At 39.7% G+C, this 19,853-nt stretch overlaps 2 protein-coding genes across 2 annotated transcripts; both read right to left on the bottom strand.

Annotated features, from left to right (window-relative positions):
- Positions 1-1,313: 1,313 nt before the first annotated feature.
- LOC137786481 (interferon-induced protein 44-like) lies at positions 1,314-8,133 on the bottom strand. The gene is made up of 7 exons (XM_068578390.1): positions 8,018-8,133; positions 3,670-3,723; positions 2,704-2,902; positions 2,136-2,288; positions 1,852-2,023; positions 1,638-1,738; positions 1,314-1,491 (listed from the first exon to the last, which is right to left on the bottom strand). Exons 1-7 carry the CDS (start codon positions 8,131-8,133, stop codon positions 1,330-1,332), a joined length of 957 nt encoding a protein of 318 aa, XP_068434491.1. The 3' UTR covers positions 1,314-1,329.
- A 1,696-nt stretch (positions 8,134-9,829) lies between these two features.
- LOC137786843 (uncharacterized) lies at positions 9,830-17,146 on the bottom strand. Its single transcript, XM_068578957.1, has 14 exons — positions 17,117-17,146; positions 16,854-16,887; positions 16,068-16,266; positions 15,687-15,836; positions 15,394-15,565; positions 15,203-15,303; positions 14,924-15,068; positions 13,986-14,021; positions 13,732-13,765; positions 13,274-13,475; positions 12,891-13,040; positions 11,662-11,833; positions 11,472-11,572; positions 9,830-11,326 (listed from the first exon to the last, which is right to left on the bottom strand). Exons 2-14 carry the CDS (start codon positions 16,880-16,882, stop codon positions 11,165-11,167), a joined length of 1,653 nt encoding a protein of 550 aa, XP_068435058.1. The 5' UTR covers positions 16,883-16,887; positions 17,117-17,146; the 3' UTR covers positions 9,830-11,164.
- Positions 17,147-19,853: the final 2,707 nt, after the last annotated feature.

The raw sequence follows: 19,853 nt of genomic DNA, 5'->3' as shown, positions 1-19,853 counted from the left end.
ATTTCTTAGAAACTTTTTAGCCATCAGAATAAACCAAATATTAAAAACAATCCTACTTCAGCTGTTATGCCCGTAGAAAGAAGTAGTGTGGTCAACGCAGCCTCCACTTGAATAGGACACTGTCAAGCAAAGACCCACACTGTTCCACAGTACACTTTTATACACCGGGCGTTACTGTAAGGGCGTGTACCAACTTCAGAATAAGAGCAACATGATCTGAACCATAATCTTTTACTGAACCTTACCAAGTAGTTTTGTTCCAATTCACAATGTTAACCACATATTTCAAACTGATACCATAAGTTTTTCAAGGCGTAGCAGGAGAAAACATAACTCAATCATACTCTGAAAGAGATTATGTGAAGTAATGACACGAGAACATCATAAGCTTTTTATATTTGGTTCGAAGGAATATGCAATATAAATTATATAAAATACCAAAGTATATTAATTTCATCATTAACTCCTTTTAAAACTTCAGACTCAAATGGGACACTTTTACACTGAATATTGACATAGTTTTATGCCAATTCATGCCCCAGTTTAGTTTGGGGATTTTCTTGAAAAGTGTTAATGTCTTACCACATAATACGTAAACGTGTGCAATACTGCGTGGATCACTTACAGGGATTGCATTACAAGACAATTTAGTGTATGGAATAGACTACAAGGACTCAAATAAAAGAAGACTATATACAACTTTCAGTTTTTATTGTGGTTTTACCTGAACAGCATTAATAACTCTTTAGCAATTTATGAATATTGAAATAAAGCAACAGCAATCAGTAGTTAAATAGAAAGTTTTGATCTAAATCTACAATGCATTACTAAATTAACACAAAACCAAAACTAAAATGCATAGTGAGAGTGGTGCAGCCTACCTGCTTCATTTTGCCGGTCATAGAGCATAAACTGTACAGATTTTGTGCTTGCTAATAAAAAATAATATAAAATAAAAAGTTGTATTGCCCACTTCATCTAATTACAGCACTGTTTACAAAAATAAGTTCACGATGATTGAAGGTTTGCTCCTTTGACCCTTTTCTAAGCCCCACCTCTTGCTGCTTCTGCTGATTGGCCAGTGTGTGTTCGAGGGGCGGGCCTTAGTGGTGATCAAGTGACAGTGCAGTTTTGTTGTATTGGAGCGTACTTTCTAGGAGACCAGGCTGGATATAAATTCTGCAGTAACATGGATAAAAATGAACATTGAAAAAAAATACCCCAAATGCAAATCATGTACATTATTATTCAAATGTATATTGTTTTAAAGAAGCCATTTTTTCATACATTGATCATAAAAGGTTTGCCTCAGCAGTATTTTATGTAGGACTACAGGTAGTTGAGAAAGTCTTCTCCAGATTGAAGGATCCGTTTCAGTGCGCTCAGTATCACTGTATCAACATCATCGTTTATTTCGATCTCTGAGTTGTAGTTCTTCATGAGAAAGATGCAGTTTGGTGACAAGCCCAGCGTAGCACTGAACTCATCCATCTACATTTGAACAATTTGAAATATAAGAAATGAAAGTGCTGCTCAAAGGAAATTTGTTTGTTAAAATTTAAAATGTTGAGCAAAATTGTATTCCAATTGGAATAACAACTCTCTCCAAACTCACACAATCACAAATGGAAACCTACCTGTTTCTTCAGGTACTTGCTCTTATACACGTTCATTACATTTTTTTTCACCTCTGGGCAAGCTTCATCAATTTTGGTGAGAATTGCCAGTTGGGGAATCCCTGCCGATACAAAGCAGAATCCAGTTCATTCAAATAAATGTTTCTCAGGTTATTTGATTCATTCGTTATTTGACAGGTTATTGATTGTATGAACCCCCACAATTAAACCTTACCCATGTCTGAAGCTGCAAGTCTCACTTCCCTCATCTTTCTCTTAGATGAGTCACTCATAATACTTAGTGTCTCGGCATCAATGACACAAACCAGAACATGAACTTTGTCCTCCAGAGTTGGGTCCTTGTTGTATTTTGGATTATCCACAGATATTACACAGCGAGGATTGAACTGGTGAAGAAGGAAAAAAATCGGATCAAAGAATAAAATAAATATCTTTACGTAAATAAAATAGTTATTACTGAAATGCATCCAAAACATTCAGTTATTATCTGAACTGTACATCGTATTCATCTCTGATGTGCCCCTTCATGGCCAGTTTGAGGTCTTCCACACAAACTCCGTTCTCACTTCCATCCTCAAGTCCCATGATGTCAGTGAAGACAAAAGGGTAAAATGTCCCAGGTCCTTCTTTGTGGATGTTGTAAGCTTTGTACTGTAAAACATAGAAAGTGCAGTTTTAATGACAACAATCACAACCATTGAAACATGTCTATGAGACGCTTTGTCTCATTGGATTGGTTACAACTAGTACTGCATGTATCTTTGAAGGTGCACACAAGAATAAATAAAATCACAATACCGGCTGAAAGAGTTGTTAAACTTCATGAAGTATTACAGTGAATAACATACTTTTTCACATAAATCACACACTTACTGCACATTACTGCATTTACTTATTGCTTGTTTTTTATTCAAATTTTTATACTTTCACTTGTACAGTTAAATGTTCCTTGTTGTTGTTGTTGTCTTTTTAAGTTGCACCCTGCGCCAAGACAAATTCCTCGTTTGTGATAACTTATGTGGCAATAAAACGTATTCTGATTCTGATTCTGAAAAGAGATTCATACTTTTGTGGTGAAGCTCTTAGCAGATCTGGTATCCGTCAATGCTCGTCGAGTAATTCTGTTTTGCAAAACACTTTCGACAGAGTTGATGAAGCTGGACTTGCCAGCACCAGCAGGTCCATGAAGCAGAATTCTGAGCTGCTTGACTTCTCTGTTTTGAGGCTGGTAATTCTTCACAAAGTGCAGCTCTTCCTTTTTATGGCTGTTTAATAAGGAAAAGGATTATATTTCAGATCACGATGCACTTAAACATTAATATGTTGTTGCACATTAGTGGTTGCTGCAGGTTGTCACAGACATCTCTGTAACTAAACCAACATGTTGCTGAAACTGAAAGCAAACACAACAATGTCAGGAAGAGAGATAGTGTCAACAAAGGAGTGTGTGCAGTTGCACATTCCTGGTATAAATAATACTTGAATTAAAGCCATTATATACTAGAGGCATCATGAATTGACTCCTCTCGGCCACAATGTGGCGTCTGTGGATCAGTGTGTAGCATTCCAGTCTTTTAATCAGAAGATCTGTGGTTAGAGTCCCAGCGCCGCTAGTCCCTGTCGATGTGTCCTTGAGTAAGACACTTAACCCTTAACTACTTCCCGTTGCTGTGTCTACGGTGTGTAGAGCAAAAATGTAAGTTGCTTTGTATAAAAGGGTTAGCTAAATGAAATGTAATATAAATTAAACACACTCACCCCCATTTTAAGATCCTCCATTCTTCCATCAAACCTGACAAGTAGATATATTAATATAATACACATGATGTGAAACATCCAAAACACAAATGAACAATCAGTTATTTATCTACATGTATCAAATGTATTTTTGAATTTTAGACTGTCTGTTGGTTTTTATTTACAATGTTTGATCTACCCGTGCCTCTCTTTCATATTCCTGAAATAAATGTGCAAAGTAATCTTCTGATCCACATGAGTTTGAACAATGTTCTGAAATATTCAAGTAACTTACGCTGAGGAGCTGGTTTTGGCACAGAAGGCGGTGTTGATGATCCTCCACCCATGGCTACAAAAAGAAAGTCTGGCAACATTAAACAAAACTTATTACCAAAAACAAACACAGTGTCAACAGAATATTTGAGACTTCATATTTTAGAATATTAGATTGTAACTTCCCCAGTGAAAATGAAATCGATCGATGTGCGTATTCAAGAAGAGAAAAGGAAAGTACAAAGGTCAACCATCAAGAACACTGTTTAGAACTATACTGTTTTCTTGACAGTTGAACATGACACTATAGTTGTTTTTCATTTCTTAGAAACTTTTTAGCCATCAGAATAAACCAAATATTAAAAACAATCCTACTTCAGCTGTTATGCCCGTAGAAAGAAGTAGTGTGGTCAACGCAGCCTCCACTTGAATAGGACACTGTCAAGCAAAGACCCACACTGTTCCACAGTACACTTTTATACACCGGGCGTTACTGTAAGGGCGTGTACCAACTTCAGAATAAGAGCAACATGATCTGAACCATAATCTTTTACTGAACCTTACCAAGTAGTTTTGTTCCAATTCACAATGTTAACCACATATTTCAAACTGATACCATAACTTGTGGGAACATTACGTAATCATTTTAAACTTAATTGAGAAAAGAGTTTTAAGGCAGTACAGCATTATATTAGTCGGAGATTTATCACAGTTCATGCTTTTTAGTTTACAGTTTTACATTATTTGCATTACAAAAATGTCTCATATATTACTTTGGGAATAATAATGAAAAACGGTTAAAAACCTAAATTGACAAAAAAAAAATGTTTTAGTGTGCAACATTAAATGAAACATATTGTGAAATAAATAATCCAACAGATTTGAAGATGCAATTAGCTACTGAATTCATCTGCTGCGTTCATGTTAATATCCCATGTGCACATGTCTGTTCACCTGCTCCTGTTTTCTGTCATTCTCCTTGTTAGATTTTCAGTTACTAATTTTTGGATTTACCTGCTCACGAAGTTTTCTTTGGGATATTTCTTCATTAAAATCACCATTTATCATCCTTCAGCTCCACGTGTCTACCTGTGTTTGGGTCCTTCCAGTTGTCTTTCTCCCCGACCGTGAAGGTGTTGTCTGGGACTTGTCAGGTGTTTTAATCTCACAACTTATTCAACCCTTTAACAGTGAAAGTAAACTGTGACAATTTTGGTTTCCTGAAATGAATCAGCTTTCTGCTCAGCTCCACCTTCTGGGGTCACTTTGTAAAACTTATTTGTAATTTGGATTTATACTTTAAATTTTTCCCTGGAAACTGGAAAAGTTATATAATCATATAATTTGTCAAAGTGATAAAAAGGAAGGAGAGTCATTACCGTTAACCGTCACCAGTTCTTTCTACAGCTGGCATTAACCCTCTGTCTATCTGCAGGGTACTCAGGTTGTTTTTCACGCTCAGCTACTAAGTTGGGCTGTCTGGTGAAGGAGAATATAAGCAACATTGTCTGCAGAGATCAGGGAGGCAATGTGCTGCAGCACGGAATATTTCGTTAAATCTTATTTTGTCACCAGAGCATCTTTGTAGCTTACCATTGGACCATTTGACATCAACTAGTTTTTGGTAATATCTTTCAAAATGATGAAAAAAAGCACCTCAGAATAATGTATGAAAAGCCTAATATCTCAATGTGACATATTGTGGCATCAGCCATCTTCTATGGAGTGGTCTTCTGGAGCAGCAGCATCTCGACAGCCGACAGATGGACAGAAGGAGGCCAGCAGTGGGATGGGGTGTGTCCACTGTATACGGTGGAAGTGGTGCGAGTCAGGAGAATGATGGCCAAGCTCTCATCCCTGATGGACAACACCTCCCACCCCATGCAGGACACTCTGGCAGCTCCACAAAGCTCCTTCAGCCACCAGCTGATCCATCCCCGGTGTGTGAAGGAGAGGGACCGCAAGTCCTTCCGTGCTGCTGCTGTCAGTCTGCACAACCAGCTGAGCTCTCAGGAGACCACAAAAAACACTTCAATCTTAAATGACTTCCTTTTTCTTATCTTGTAATAAGTAAAGAGCTGCGTGGTTATTGACCCTGGGTGTTACAGGATAGAGTCCAATCACCAAAGACTTTGGTTCCGTTGTTATGTCAATGTAATAAATGTATTATTGAATTCGAAACGAGTCTCTACTGATTGAACTTTTCTTATCTTATCAATAACCACATGGCAAGAGCCATAATTGGAGGAGAAGGGTGCAGCACACATCACTTTGAAGATAGGACAGAGGTGGAAAGGGTGAAAAGCTTTAAATTTCTCGGAACTCACATCAGCGAGAACTTCACTTGGGCCCTGTTCTTCATGTGTGGCACAACAAAGAAGTCTCTTTTGAGCAGCACTTTCATTTATTATATTTTAAAGTGTTCAAATTTAGATGGATTACTTGAGTGTTACGCTGAGCTTGACACCAAACTGCATCTTTCCCGTGAAGAACTACAACTCAGTGATCGACATAAACGAGGAGATTGATGCAGTGATACTGAGCACAGTAAAACAGGTCCTTTAATCTGCATGGTACAGTTCAGTAGTCCAGTTTCTCCTGCCACAAAGTCATTAACATATAGGTGAAAATGAAACTATTTCACTGTTTGTTAATACAGTGATACTTAGCGCATTGAAACAAGTCCTTGAATCTGGGGAAGACTTTGTCAACCACCTGTAGTCCTACATACTGCTGAGACAAACCTTATATGATCAAAGCATGATGAAAAAAAATGGCATCTTTAAAAATGTACAACTTTTATTAATAATGTGAATAATTTGCTTTTGCTTTATTTTTATGTTATTTTTTAATCATGTTATTGCAGGATTTATATCCGGCCTGGCCTCCTAGAAATTATGCTTTAATACAACAAAACTGCATTGTTGCGTGATCATCACTAAGGTCCGCCTCTCAAACACAAACTGGCCAATCAGCAGCAGCAGCAGCAGCACGAGGTGGGGCTCAGAAAAGGGTCAATTACATTTAAACGGAAATGTATTTTGGATTACATTTGTTTTTTAAGTATCAGAAATATGTTTGGTTATATCTTTAGCAAAGACATCTTTTGTACAAACCTTTGTGCAAACCCTCTCAAATTTCCTCTGCCTATCATAGTCCTTTCAACATGTTGGATGTGCGTGGACAGGCGGACATTTGGAAAACCAAACATACATCACGTTTAAGATGGTGGTTGGGACTCGTAGTGGAAGGTTGGGTCATTCATCCAGAAGACCGCTGTTTGTGTCCCGCTTGAAACCACTTGTGTCATACATAACTTAAATAAGTCAGTCCGTAGATCTGTCAACATCAAATAAATAAATATGTGAAAAAACGACTAAATTAACAAGTAGGAAATGCAAATTAGCTGTCAGCTATAGGATTGGTCGCCTGCAAGCTGTATTCTAGAGAAAAATGTCACCAAATTGTGTGAAAACTCAGTAAAACTTTGAGATGAAGAATCAATTCCCAAAAACCAATCTGACTTCAAAATGACCACATCAAATTCAAAATTTAAAGATCACTTTAAATTACTAATTTCCTTTGGGATTGAAAGCAGAACAACACAGTGTCACTCAGATAATATCAGGACATCCTGTCCTTTTCGGACTAAAAGGTAATTGAGTTACAACCTATTTTCACATCAGATATAATAGCAGAAGACATTATTGTCACTAGTGTCCGAATATTCTAGTGTGGCCTATTGTCAGGAACTACGTTCCCTGATGATGTGGTGTGCTCTCCTGGTGACCCTGATGGAGTAAATGTTCTGAAGTGAAGGGAATTGACCGGGAGGCTCAGTCAAAACAACGATTAGGGAAATGCCGCATAACCAGCTTGAGCTGGTGTATGTAAGAAGAGTGAAAAACAAGAAATATTAAATCAGGGGTTGGAAGAGAACCGAATGCTACGTTATGAATAATATGTCTGCTTCTTTGTTCGCGAGTTGGGAAAGACCGATGTGGAAGGAGGTTGTTGTCTATGATACCCAACCCAGATTTGTTTAAGATAAGCTCTTGCCATTATAAGATAAGAAGAGATAATGCTTTATATAGTGCTGCTGTGGGGACATTTACAGGATTACAGCAGCAAAGGGGGTAAAGTGCACACAAGAGACAAAGTGAAAGCAATCATACAAAACTGTAAATAATCTACAATAACTGAATATTATATATACAGGCAGAATAAATATAACTACTTTGCACAGTGTAATTATATTGCACAGGTTAGAATGAATAAAGTCATTTAAGATTGAAGTGTTTTTTGTGGTCTCCTGAGAGTTCAGCTGGTTGTGCAGACTGACAGCAGCAGAAAGGAAGGACCTGCGGTACCTCTCCTTCACACAATGGGGATGGATCAGCTGGTGGCTGAAGGAGCTGTGTGGAGCTGCCAGAGTGTCCTGCATGGGGTGAGAGGTGTTGTCCATCAGGGATGAGAGCTCGGCCATCATTCTCCTGTCTCCCTCCACCGTATCCAGTGGACACCGCAGCACACTGCTGGCCTTCTTCTAGGAAGTTTATTTAGTTTCTTCCTGTCAGCTGTCAAGATGCTGCTGCTCCAGAAGACCACTCCATAGACGATGGCTGATGCCACCAGAGAGTCAAAGAAGGTCTTCAGGAGTGCTCCCTGCACGCCAAAAGATCTCAGTCTACAGAGCAGAAAGAGTCTGCTTTGTTACTTTTTATAGAGTGCCTGTGTGTGGTCAGGTCAGTGTAGTTTATTGTTCAAGTGTAACGTTACAAGTAGCAAAACAACATTTCGCTGGTTTAACCTTGTTTTTTAAGTGGAGGCTGGCTTGACTGCAGTTAAGAACTAGTGATGGTCAATCATAATTACTCTGACATTGAGAGATTAAGCTTTTTATACAGTATTCCAAGTTAACATTTATCAGTACAAATTTAATAAAGAAAATTCTACATCCGCTGTTATGCCTCTGGACAGAACTAGAGAGGGTTAACCCTTATGACTCTTCTTCCCTTTTTTTCACTTTGACAAATTATCCAATTATATAACTTTACCACAGTTTACCACAGTACATGGAATTTGACGCTGGTTTCTTTTCGCTCTTCATATTTATATACATACAATGAACAAGATAAATATAAAAAAGACAAAAAAGACATTAAAGACAACAATAGTCCAAAAAGTGTGGATAGTACAGATCATCTGATTAACTGTTCATCAGAGTGATGGCCAGTGGCAAGAAGCTGTTCTTGTGTCTGGTGGTGTTGGCGTACATTGCTCTGTAGCGCCTACCAGACAGGGAGGAGCTGGAACAGCTTGTGTCCAGGGTGTGAGGGGTCTGCAGGGATCTTTCCAGCTCGCTTCCTGACTCTGGAGGTGTGCAAGTCCAGGATGGAGGGCAGGCTGGAACCAATACTTCTCTCTGTAGACCTGATGATCCGTTGCAGTCTGACTCTGTCCTGACACGGATGTTACTATAGTTATAATTAATTAAAATAAACAAATGTATTTTTCTTCTAATACCCCCCCGTAATAGTCAGGTAGCACAACAACTTTTTTTTAAATTTATAATACTCTCCTGAGGTTCATTTTTACCATTTTTTAAATTGAAATCAAGGTGTATGCTGACATAGAAAAGGCTCAGAGACCCACACCAAAAATATTAAAACATACAACAATATTTTAATGGATAATGAAACCTAACAAGATAGCCAAGAGATGAAAAACAAATTGGATGATAGGTAATTGTTTTTAGTGTATTTTACTGCTGACTTAAGACATTGGTCAAAACTGACCCGCTAACACAAGAGACGCTAACAGAAACACAAGAGGAAGGTTAAATCATGACTTGATGTTCCTAAACAAAATTACAAAGAAACTCTGCAAAGTGACTCGAGAAGGTGGAGCTGTTTTGTTTGAGGAACATGGTTTTGAACCCTAAAGTTCAGTGTTTTGGCTGTTGTCATCTTGTTTCTTTTGCAAACTCACCCCAGAAGGTGGAGCTGAGTAGAAAGCTGATTCATTTCAGGAAACCAAAATTGTCACAGTTTACTTTCACTGTTAAACGGTTGAATAAGTCGTGAGATCAAAACACCTGACAAGTCCCAGACAACACCTTCACGGTCGGGGAGAAAGACAACTGGAAGGACCCAAACATAGGTAGACACGTGGAGCTGAAGGATGATAAATGGTGATTTTAATGAAGAAATATCCCAAAGAAAACTCTTAACAGGTAAACCAAAAAATGAGTAACTGAAAATCAAACAAAATAACAGAAAACAGGAGCAGGTGAACCGACATGAGCACATGGGATATTAACATGAACACAGCAGATGAATTTAATAGCTAATTGCACCTGCAAATCTGTTGGATTATTTATTAATATGATTATTTATTTCACAATATGTTTTGATTTAATGTTGCACACTACAAACAATGTTATCCAGGTTTTTAACAGTTGTTTTGATTATTCCCAAAGTAATATACGAAACATTTTAAAAATAAAAATATAATTTCAAACTGCAAACCAAGAAGCATGAACCGTGCTAAAGCTCCAACGAATGCTGATAAACTTGATATTATATGATATAACAAACCTGTCTCCTCAAAATGATGTTCATACAACTCAACTGCATTCTCAATTAAGTTTAGAGGACTACATTATTTTTGCACGAATTATGGTATCAGTTTTAAATATGCGGTTAACATTGTGAATTCAGAAAAGCTCTCCCAGTTGATAATAATGATGACGCGTTGTCAAGTAAAGCAACAGTTTGTAGAATCCGACAGTTTGTGATTGCAGATCTGTTGCACACGCTCCCAATGAGGCCGCCTGACGCTCGTGCTGCAAAAGAATTGCTGAAGTTTGAAGCTGTATACAGAGTGTGTTTTGTATATATTGAAGTATACTGTAAACTGTTAACAGTTAATATATTGTTCATAGTTTGAAGTTAAAAAGTTTGAAGCTAGAGTTGGAAGTCAAGTGTTTTGAATTTATTTATATTGATAGTATACTTTGAAAAGAAATGCCAGGGCAATAAAAAAAAAGGCTTTCTTTCATTTTTTTAATGTTTGTATTTTTTTTAAGTTTCGGTTTAGGCACCGGTATCGTTTTAAAAGTATGGATTTAGCACCGGTATGGGAAAAACCCAAACAGTACCCATCCCTACTTGTCAGTTTATGCCCATGCGACTCAAAGGCCATTTGTGGACATACTCAAACTTTGATTATAAACATATATTTTTGATAAATAAAAATCAATTGACCCTTTTTGAGCCCCCACCGACAGCTGCTGCTGCTGCTTGACCAGTGACAATGCAGTTTTGTTGTATTGGAGCGTATTTTCTAGGAGACCAGGCCAATATTAATTCTGCAGTAAGATGATTGAAAAATAATATTTTAAAAAAATACCCCAAATGCCAAATATGCACGTTATTATTAAAATGTATATTGTTTTAAAGAAGCCATTTTTTCATACAGTGATTATACAAGATTATCCTCAGCAGTATTTAGGACTACAGGTGGTTGAGAAAGTCTCCTCCAGCTTCAAGGATCCGTTTCAGTGCGCTCAGTATCACTGTATCAACATCATCGTTTGTTTCGATCTCTGAGTTGTAGTTCTTCACAGGAAAGATGCAGTTTGGTGTCAAGCCCAGCGTAGCACTGAACTCATCCATCTACATTTGAACAATTTGAAATATAAGAAATTAAAGTGCTGCTCAAAGGAGATTGTTTTTGTTAGAATTTTAAATGTCAATCAAAATTGTATTCCAATTGGAATAACAACTCCCTCCAAACTCACAATCACAGATGGAAACCTACCTGTTTCTTCAGGTGCTTGCTCTTATACACGTTCTTTACATTTCTTTTCACCTCTGGGCAAGCTTCATCAATTTTGGTGAGAATTGCCAGTTGGGGAATCCCTGCCGATACAAAGCAGAATCCAGTTCAATGAAATAACTCTTTGTCAGGTTATTTGATTCAATGTATGGAACCGAAAATTAAACCTTACCCAGTTCTGAAGCTGCAAGTCTCACTTCTCTCATCTTTATTATAGATTCATCACTCAGACGACACACTGTGTCGGCATCAATGACACAAACCAGAACATGAACTTTGTCCTTGAAAGTTGGGTCCTTGTTGTATTTTGGATTATCCTCTAATATTTTAGAGTGAGGATTGAACTGGTAAAGAAGGAAAAATCAAATCAAAGAATAAAATAAATATCTCTTTACATAAATAAAATGCTATTGGATTGTATTACTGAAATACACTGCCTGGCCAAAAAAAAGTCGCCAGTTGGATTTAACTCCTACTGCCTACTGTACAAGCCTGTGGGGGCAGTGCTGTGATTTGGGGTTGCTGCACTTGGTCAGGTTCAGCAACGACCAGGTGATTCCATCAGTGGATTTTTTTCTTCCCTGATGGCACGGGCATATTCTAAGATGACATTGCCAAGAATCAAGAGAGTACAATTTCTTCAATAAAGTCAAACTACAAAGTGCTATCAGTAAGAGCCATTAAGTGCTGCTAAAGTGCTACTAGTACTGTCTTTATTCAAGGTGTAGTTGAAAAAGATATGATTTTAGTTTGCGACGGAAGATGTAGACACTTTCTGCTGTCCCGATGTCAATGGGGAGCTCATTCCACCATCGAGGAGCCAGGACTGCAAACATTCATGACTCTGAGTGTTTAGTTCGCAGAGACGGAGCAACAAGCTGATTGGCTGAAGCTGAGCGGAGCGAACAAGCTTGTGTGTACGGTTTTACCATGTCCTGGATGTAAGTCGGACCCGATCTGTTCGTAGCACGGTACGCAAGTACCAATGTTTTGAAGCAGATGCGGGCGACGTAGTAGTGTGAGTGAATTTCGGGAGGTTAAAGATCAGTCGAGCTGATGCGTTCTGGATGAGCTGTAGAGGTCGAATGGCATTGGCAGGTAAACATCCAGACCTTAACCCCATTGAGAATTTATGGGATGTGCTGGAGAAGGCTTTGCGCAGCGGTCAGACTCTACCATCATCAATACAAGATCTTGGTGAGAAATTAATGTAACACTGGAGGGAAATAAATCTTGTGACATTGCAGAAGCTTATCCAAACAATGCCACAGCGAATGCGTGCCGTAATCATAGCTGAAGGCGGTCCAACAAAATATTAGTGTGACCTTTTTTTTTGGCGGCGACTTTTTTTTTTACCAGGCAGTGTATATCCAACACATTCAGTAATTATCTGAACTTTACATCGTAACCATCTCTGATGTGCCCCATCATGGCCAGTTTGAGGTCTTCCACACAAACTCCTCTATCGATTCCATCCTCAAGTCCCATGATGTCAGTGAAGACAAAAGGGTAAAATGTCTCTGGTTTTTTCTGGATTTTGTAAGTTTTGTACTGTAAAAATAAAGAAAAGAGCAGTTTTAATGACAACAGTCACAACCTATTGAAACATGTCTATGAGACGCTTTGTCTCATTGGATTGGTTACAACTGGTACTGCATGTATCTTTGAAGGTGCACACAAGAATAAATAAAATCACAATACCAGCTGAAAGAGTTGTTAAACTTCATGAAGTATTACAGTGCATAACATACTTCACATAAATCACACTGAAAAGAGATTCATACTTTGTTGGTGAAGCTCTTAGCAGATATGGTATCCGCCAAAGCTCGTCCAGTAACTACTCTGCTTTGCAAAACACTGTCGACAGAGTTGATGAAGCTGGACTTGCCAGCACCAGCAGGTCCATGAAGCAGAACTCTGAGCTGGTTCACTTTAGTGTTTTGAGGCTTGTAATCCTTCACAAACTGCAGCTCTTGATCTTTATGGCTGTTCAATAAGGAGAGGAGTATATAGATCAAAATGCATTTTAAAATTATTATGTTGTTGCACATATTTAGTGGTTGCTGCAGGTTGTCACAGCAACTAAACCAACATGTTGATGAAACTGAAAACAAACAACAATGTCAGGAAGAGAGACAGTCTCAACAAAGGAGTGTGTGCAGTTGCACAGTTTTTATATTAATAAGAGTTGAATAAAAGCCATTAAATACCAGAAGCACCATAAATTAAACACACAACTCACACCCATTTTAAGATCCTCCATTCTTCCATCAAAGCTGACAAATAGAGTGCACACATGATGTGAGATATCGTAACACAAATGAACAATCAGTTATTTTTATGAATGTATTTTTGCATTTTAGACTCTATGCAGGTTTTTATTTACAACGTTTGATCTACTTGTCCCTCTCTTTTATGTTTCTGAAGTAAATGTGCAAAGTAATCTTTTGATCCACATGAGTTTAAACAATGTTCTGAAATATTTGTGTAACTTACGCTCAGGAGCCGGTTGTGTCCATTGTCCACCCAGGGCTACAACAAGAAAGTAAGGCAACATTAAACATTACTTATTACCAAAAACAAAACAAACATCAACAAAATATTTGAGGCTTCATATTTCAGAATATTAATTTGGAAGTTCAGATATGTTGTTAATGATCACCTATAAAAATGAAATTGATCGAAATGAATTCACAGAAAGAAATACAATGAGCGTATTCAAGAAGAAAAAGTCAAAGTACATAAAGGTCAACAATTAAGAATACTGAGTAATTACTTTTTACTTTTCACTTGAATGTTCTCACATATGAGCCATACACAGTTAGTCCACTTAATCTGACACAGGGACTCACTTAAACTGACATTTTAAATTAATTTTGCATAGCTATTAAACTCAACTAAATGAGGATAGCTGCATGATCATGTACACATGAAGGCAGAGACAATGTATACACGTTTTGTTGGGTCCTCGTCTCATAAGATGCTACAAGATGCTACTTGCTCTTTTAATTTCTTATGTGGTGATGATATTAGACCTACACACCATCTTGTCTTATAATACGTTATGTGGTCAAACCTATATACATTGTCTTATTTACGCCTTCTCACTCCTTATGTGGTTTGCAATCAGACTTATGCGCTTCTTCCCTGTCGTCATCTGTGGGGCGATGGGAGCGACGCTTAAGGTTCTATAAATCACCGTGTGCAACACTCTAAGTTGAAGACTTTTTCACAACTCACTGAGATTCGTGTTCTGTGAAACTATTATCCTTTTTTTAGTTATCACTCATTTTGTTTATAATCGATCTGGCCGTGAGTGAAGCTGGAACTTACATAAATGAGCAGAGTGAAACAGGTGAGAGTGATGGAGCTGATGAGGTGTGTGTGACCAGCAGGAACTGATTAAGTGAGTGGGAGAAACTGGACCACTGTACCGTGACATCCAGATTCAAGGATCCGTTTCAGTGCGCTCAGTATCACTACATCAACCTCATCGTTTGTCTCGATCTCTGAGTTGTAGTTCTTCACGGGAAAGATGCAGTTTGGTGTCAAGCCCAGCATAGCACTCACTTGATCCACCTAAATTTGAACAATTTGAAATATAAGAAATGAAAGTGCTGTTCAAAGGAGATTTTTGTGTTTGAATTTAAAATGTTAAGCAAAGCTGTATTCCAATTTCCATAATATCTCATACAATAAAATAATAAACCTACCCGTTTCTTCAGGTGCTTGCTCTTATACACGTTCTTTACATTTTTTTTCACCTCTGGGCAAGCTTCATCAATTTTGGTGATAATTGCCAGTTGGGGAATCCCTGCCGATACAAAGCAGAATCCAGTTCAATCAAATAAATGTTTGTCAGGTTATTTGATTCAATGTATGAACCCCAAAAATTAAACCATACCCATGTCTGAAGCTGCAAGTCTCACTTCCTTCATCTTTCTCATCGATTCCTCACTCAGAAGATGTACTGTGCTGGCATCAATGACACTGACCAGAACATGAACTTTGTCCTCCAGAGTTGGGTCCATGTTGTATTTTGGATTATCCTCAGATATTACAGAGCGAGGATTGAACTGGAGAAGAAGGAAAAATCCAATCATAGAATAGAATGAATGTATTTTTACAGAAATACAATGCTTTTGGATTGTATTACTGAAATGTATCCAACACATTCAGTTATTATCTGAACTGTACATCATAACCATCTCTGATGTGCCCCATCATGGCCAGTTTGATGTCTTCCACACAAACTCCGTTCTCACTTCCATCCTCAAGTCCCATGATGTCAGTAAGGACAAAAGGGTAAAATATCCCTGGTCCTTTCTGGATTTTGAAAGTTTTGTGCTGTCGAACACAAAAAGGGCAGTTTTAATGACAACAGTCACAACCTATTGAAACATGTCTATGAGACGCTTTGTCTCATTGGATTGGTTACAACTGGTACTGCATGTATCTTTGAAGGTGCACACAAGAATAAATAAAATCATAATACTGGCTGAAAGAGTTGTTAAACTTCATGAAGTATTACAGTGAATAACATACTTCACATAAATCACACTGAAAAGAGATTCATACTTTTGTGGTCAAGCTCTTATCAGAGTTGGTATATGTCAAAGCTCGTCCAGTAATTCTGTTTTGCAAAACACTGTCGACAGAGTTGATGAAGCTGGACTTGCCAGCACCAACAGGTCCATGAAGCAGAACTCTGAGCTGGTTGACTTCAGTGTTTTGAGGCTGGTTATCCTTCACAAACTGCAGCTCTTTCTTTTTATGGCTGTTCAATGAGGAAAAGGATTATATGTCAGATCACAATGCACTTTAACATTATTTTGTTGTTGCATATATTTAGTGGTTGCTGCAGGTTGTCACAGACATCTCTGTAACTAAACCAACATGTTGATGAAACTGAAAATAAACACAACAAAGAAGTGTTTGCAATGTACATTTTGGGTATTAATAATAGTTGAATAAAAGCCATTGTAATACGGGTGGATCAAATCAAGCATTCTGGGTGTAGTTTATTCAGCCATAAAGTCCTGTACAACCTGTTTATATTAACCAGCGTTCCATGTCAGTGCGCACCCAAAATAACAGGTAGATTTAAATTGCGCAACTGTTAGTTGTAATTTCAAGAGGCAAGTTCTCTAAATATCATAGAGGGAAAAAAATGGAGAAAAGTGCAGCGAGAGCACTTCTTTACATCGGTGGCTGAGTGTCATCCTCCACCCTGCTTTCAACCGGGCCGCGCCTCGGGCCCAACAACACCCTTGAACAGTACATTATTGAGGATACAGTACTGCCTCTCATCCCTTATTGCTTAATTAAATACCAGAAGCACCATAAATTAAACACACCACTCACCCCCATTGTACGTTCCTCCATTCTTCCATCAAAGCTGACAAATACAGTGCACACATGATGTGAAATATTCCAAAAAAACAAATGATCAGTTATTTATATGAATGTATTCAATGTATGTTTGCATTTTAGACTGTATGCAGGTTTTGTATTTACAGCGTTTGAACTATTCGTCCATCTCTTTCATGTTTCTGAAATAAATGTGCAAAGTAATCTTCTGATCCACATGAGTTTGAACAATGTTTTGAAATGTTTGTGTAACTTACGCTGAGGAGCCGGTTGTGTCCATAGTCCACCCATGGCTACAACACGAAAGTAAGGCAACATTAAACATTACTTATTACCAAAAACAAAACAAACGTCAACAGAATATTTGAGGCTTTCTAATTAGATCTAAATGGATTCACAGACGGAAACAAAATGAGCGTATTCAAGAAGAGAAAGCGAAAGTAAAAAGGTGAACTATCAAGTAGGCTGATTACTATTTTTACCTTTCACTTGATCCAAAAAAACTATCAGTAATCATGACAGAAACAAAAATGTAATTATACCTCCGTGTGAATTTAATGATACGGCGCAATCGTGTAGTATAGTAATCATATAGCAGCCAACGTTTATCACAATAAATAATACATTAAAAACAATCTTACTTCAGCTGTTGCTTGTAGGGAGATTTCATGCAGTCAACCCGGCCTCCACTTTGATAGAACACTGTCAACCCCAAACACCCACACGTAATATGTGTAACTGGAAGGGCGTGCACCGACTTTAGAATAAGAGTGTGCACTGACTTCAGAATAAGAGTTTGCTTTGACTTCAGAATAAGAGTGTGCACTGACTTCAGAACATTCAGACTAACATGATGGGCCATTTTACATTAATTAAATAAGTCAGTCGGTCTGTCTGTCAACAATAAATAAATAAACAAACAACTAAAGAATACGTACTTTTTTCTTTTTTTTAAATGAACAAATAGGAAATGTACAGGATTCTATAGCTGTCAGCTGAAGAATCGGTCCAGCGACCCCTTGTGACCCGGAAACGCATATTCGGTTTGAAGAAATGGACGGATGGTTTAAACTCAATAACACCATTTTTTAACTTTTTGTTTTATTATTCCCAAAGTAGTATAGGAAACATTACATTGAAAATTTTATTTCAAGGGGAGGCCATGGAGAAGGACTTTCGGTTGGCCTCAAAGAGGTTCTGGCAAACCATCCGGCGGATCAGAAAGGGAAAGCAGGGCCTACCCCAGGCTGTTCTCAGCGGGGGAGGGGAACTGCTGACTCGGACTGGGGACATCGTCGGACGGTGGAAAGAGCACTTTGAGGAACTCCTAAACCCGGCCAACATGTCCCCTGGGGAGGGGGCAGTGCCTGAAGACCTTGGGGTGGGTGCACCCATATCCCTGGCAGAGGTCACTAAGGTAGTTAAAGAGCTTCTTGGTGGCAAGGCGCCGGGGGTGGATGAAATCCGCCCTGAGATGCTGAAAGCGCTGGACATTGCTGGGCTGTCTTGGCTGACACGCCTTTTCAGTGTCGCATGGGGGTCGGGAACAGTGCCCATGGACTGGCAGACCGGGGTGGTGGTTCCCATTTTCAAGAAGGGGGACCGGAGAGTGTGCTCGAACTATCGTGGTATCACACTACTCAGCCTCCCGGGAAAAGCTTATGCCAGGGTGCTGGAAAGGAGACTCCGTCCGCTTGTCGAACCTCGGATTCAAGAGGAGCAGTGCGGATTCCGTCCCGGTCGTGGAACAGTGGACCAGCTCTTTACCCTTGCGGGACTACTGGAGGGGTCTTGGGAGTTTGCCCAACCAGTCTACATGTGCTTTGTGGACTTGGAGAAGGCTTTCGACCGGGTCCCTCGGGGGGTTCTGTGGGGGGTGCTGCAGGAGTACGGGGTGCCGGATCCGTTGGCACGGGCTATTCGGTCTCTATACGCCTGCAGTAGGAGTTGTGTCCGTATCCTCGGTATTAAGTCAGACACGTTCCCGGTGGGTGTTGGCCTCCGCCAGGGCTGCCCTTTATCACCGGTCCTGTTTGTGACCTTCATGGACAGGATTTCTAGGCGCAGCCGGGGGGCGGAGGAAATCCGGTTCGGGGGCCTCGGGATCGCCTCTCTGCTGTTTGCAGATGATGTGGTCCTGTTTGCTTCCTCGGAACGTGACCTCCAGCATTCGCTGGGGCGTTTTGCAGCCGAGTGTGAAGCGGCAGGGATGAGGGTTAGCGCCTCCAAATCCGAGGCCATGGTTCTCTGCCGGAAACCGGTGGATTGCTCCCTTCAGGTGGGGACAACATGCCTGCCCCAAGCGAAGGAGTTCAAGTACCTCGGGGTCTTGTTCACGAGTGAGGGTAAGGTGGAGCGAGAGATCGACAGGCGGATCGGTGCGGCTGCAGCAGTAAAACAGGCGCTGTACCGGTCCGTCTTGGTGAAGAGGGAGCTAAGTCGGAAGGCGAAGCTCTCTATTTACTGGTCAGTCTACGTTCCAACCCTCACCTATGGTCACGAACTCTGGGTCGTGACCGAAAGAACGAGGTCGCGGATACAAGCGGCCGAAATGAGCTTCCTCCGTAGGGTGGCCGGGCTCAGCCTTAGAGATAGGTTAAGGAGCTCGGACATCAGGGGGGAGCTTGGAGTCGAGCCGCTGCTCCTTCGTATCGAAAGGAGTCAGCTGAGGTGGTTCGGGCATCTAATTCGGATGCCTCCTGGACGCCTCCCATTAGAGGTTTTCCAGGCACGTCCAACTGGGAAGAGGCCCCGGGGAAGACCCAGGACACGCTGGAGGGATTATATCTCCCGGCTGGCCTGGGAACGTCTCGGGGTCCCCCAGAACGAGCTGGAAAATGTTGCGGGTGAGAGGGAAGCATGGGTCGGTCTGCTGGGTGTGCTGCCACCGCGACCCGACCCTGGATAAGCGGCGGAAAATGGATGGATGGATGGATTTTATTTCAAACTGTGAACTAAAAAGCATGAACTGTGAAAAGGCTCCACCTGATGATA

This window comes from Clinocottus analis, unplaced genomic scaffold, assembly GCF_023055335.1.
Source record: "Clinocottus analis isolate CAN_PGR_092001 unplaced genomic scaffold, fCliAna1.0.p SCAF_16, whole genome shotgun sequence".
NCBI lineage: Eukaryota > Metazoa > Chordata > Actinopteri > Perciformes > Cottidae > Clinocottus > Clinocottus analis.
The sequence above is the reverse complement of the archived record's forward strand: the minus strand, read 5'-3'. Positions and strand labels throughout refer to the sequence as shown.

What these genes read in the sequence shown, in the direction of transcription:
- LOC137786843 (XM_068578957.1), bottom strand. Translation starts at nt 16,882, where the DNA reads ATGGAAGAATGGAGGAACGTACAATGGGG. An exon ending in ACATCAGAGATGGTTATGAT is followed by an intron (nt 15,566 to 15,686) that starts GTACAGTTCAGA and finishes CTTCTTCTCCAG; the next exon opens with TTCAATCCTCGCTCTGTAAT. An exon ending in ACTTGCAGCTTCAGAACTGG is followed by an intron (nt 11,573 to 11,661) that starts GTAAGGTTTAAT and finishes TTGTATCGGCAG; the next exon opens with GGATTCCCCAACTGGCAATT.
- LOC137786481 (XM_068578390.1), bottom strand. Translation starts at nt 8,133, where the DNA reads ATGGCCGAGCTCTCATCCCTGATGGACAACACCTCTCACCCCATGCAG. An exon ending in ACATCAGAGATGAATACGAT is followed by an intron (nt 2,024 to 2,135) that starts GTACAGTTCAGA and finishes CTTCTTCACCAG; the next exon opens with TTCAATCCTCGCTGTGTAAT. An exon ending in ACTTGCAGCTTCAGACATGG is followed by an intron (nt 1,739 to 1,851) that starts GTAAGGTTTAAT and finishes TTGTATCGGCAG; the next exon opens with GGATTCCCCAACTGGCAATT.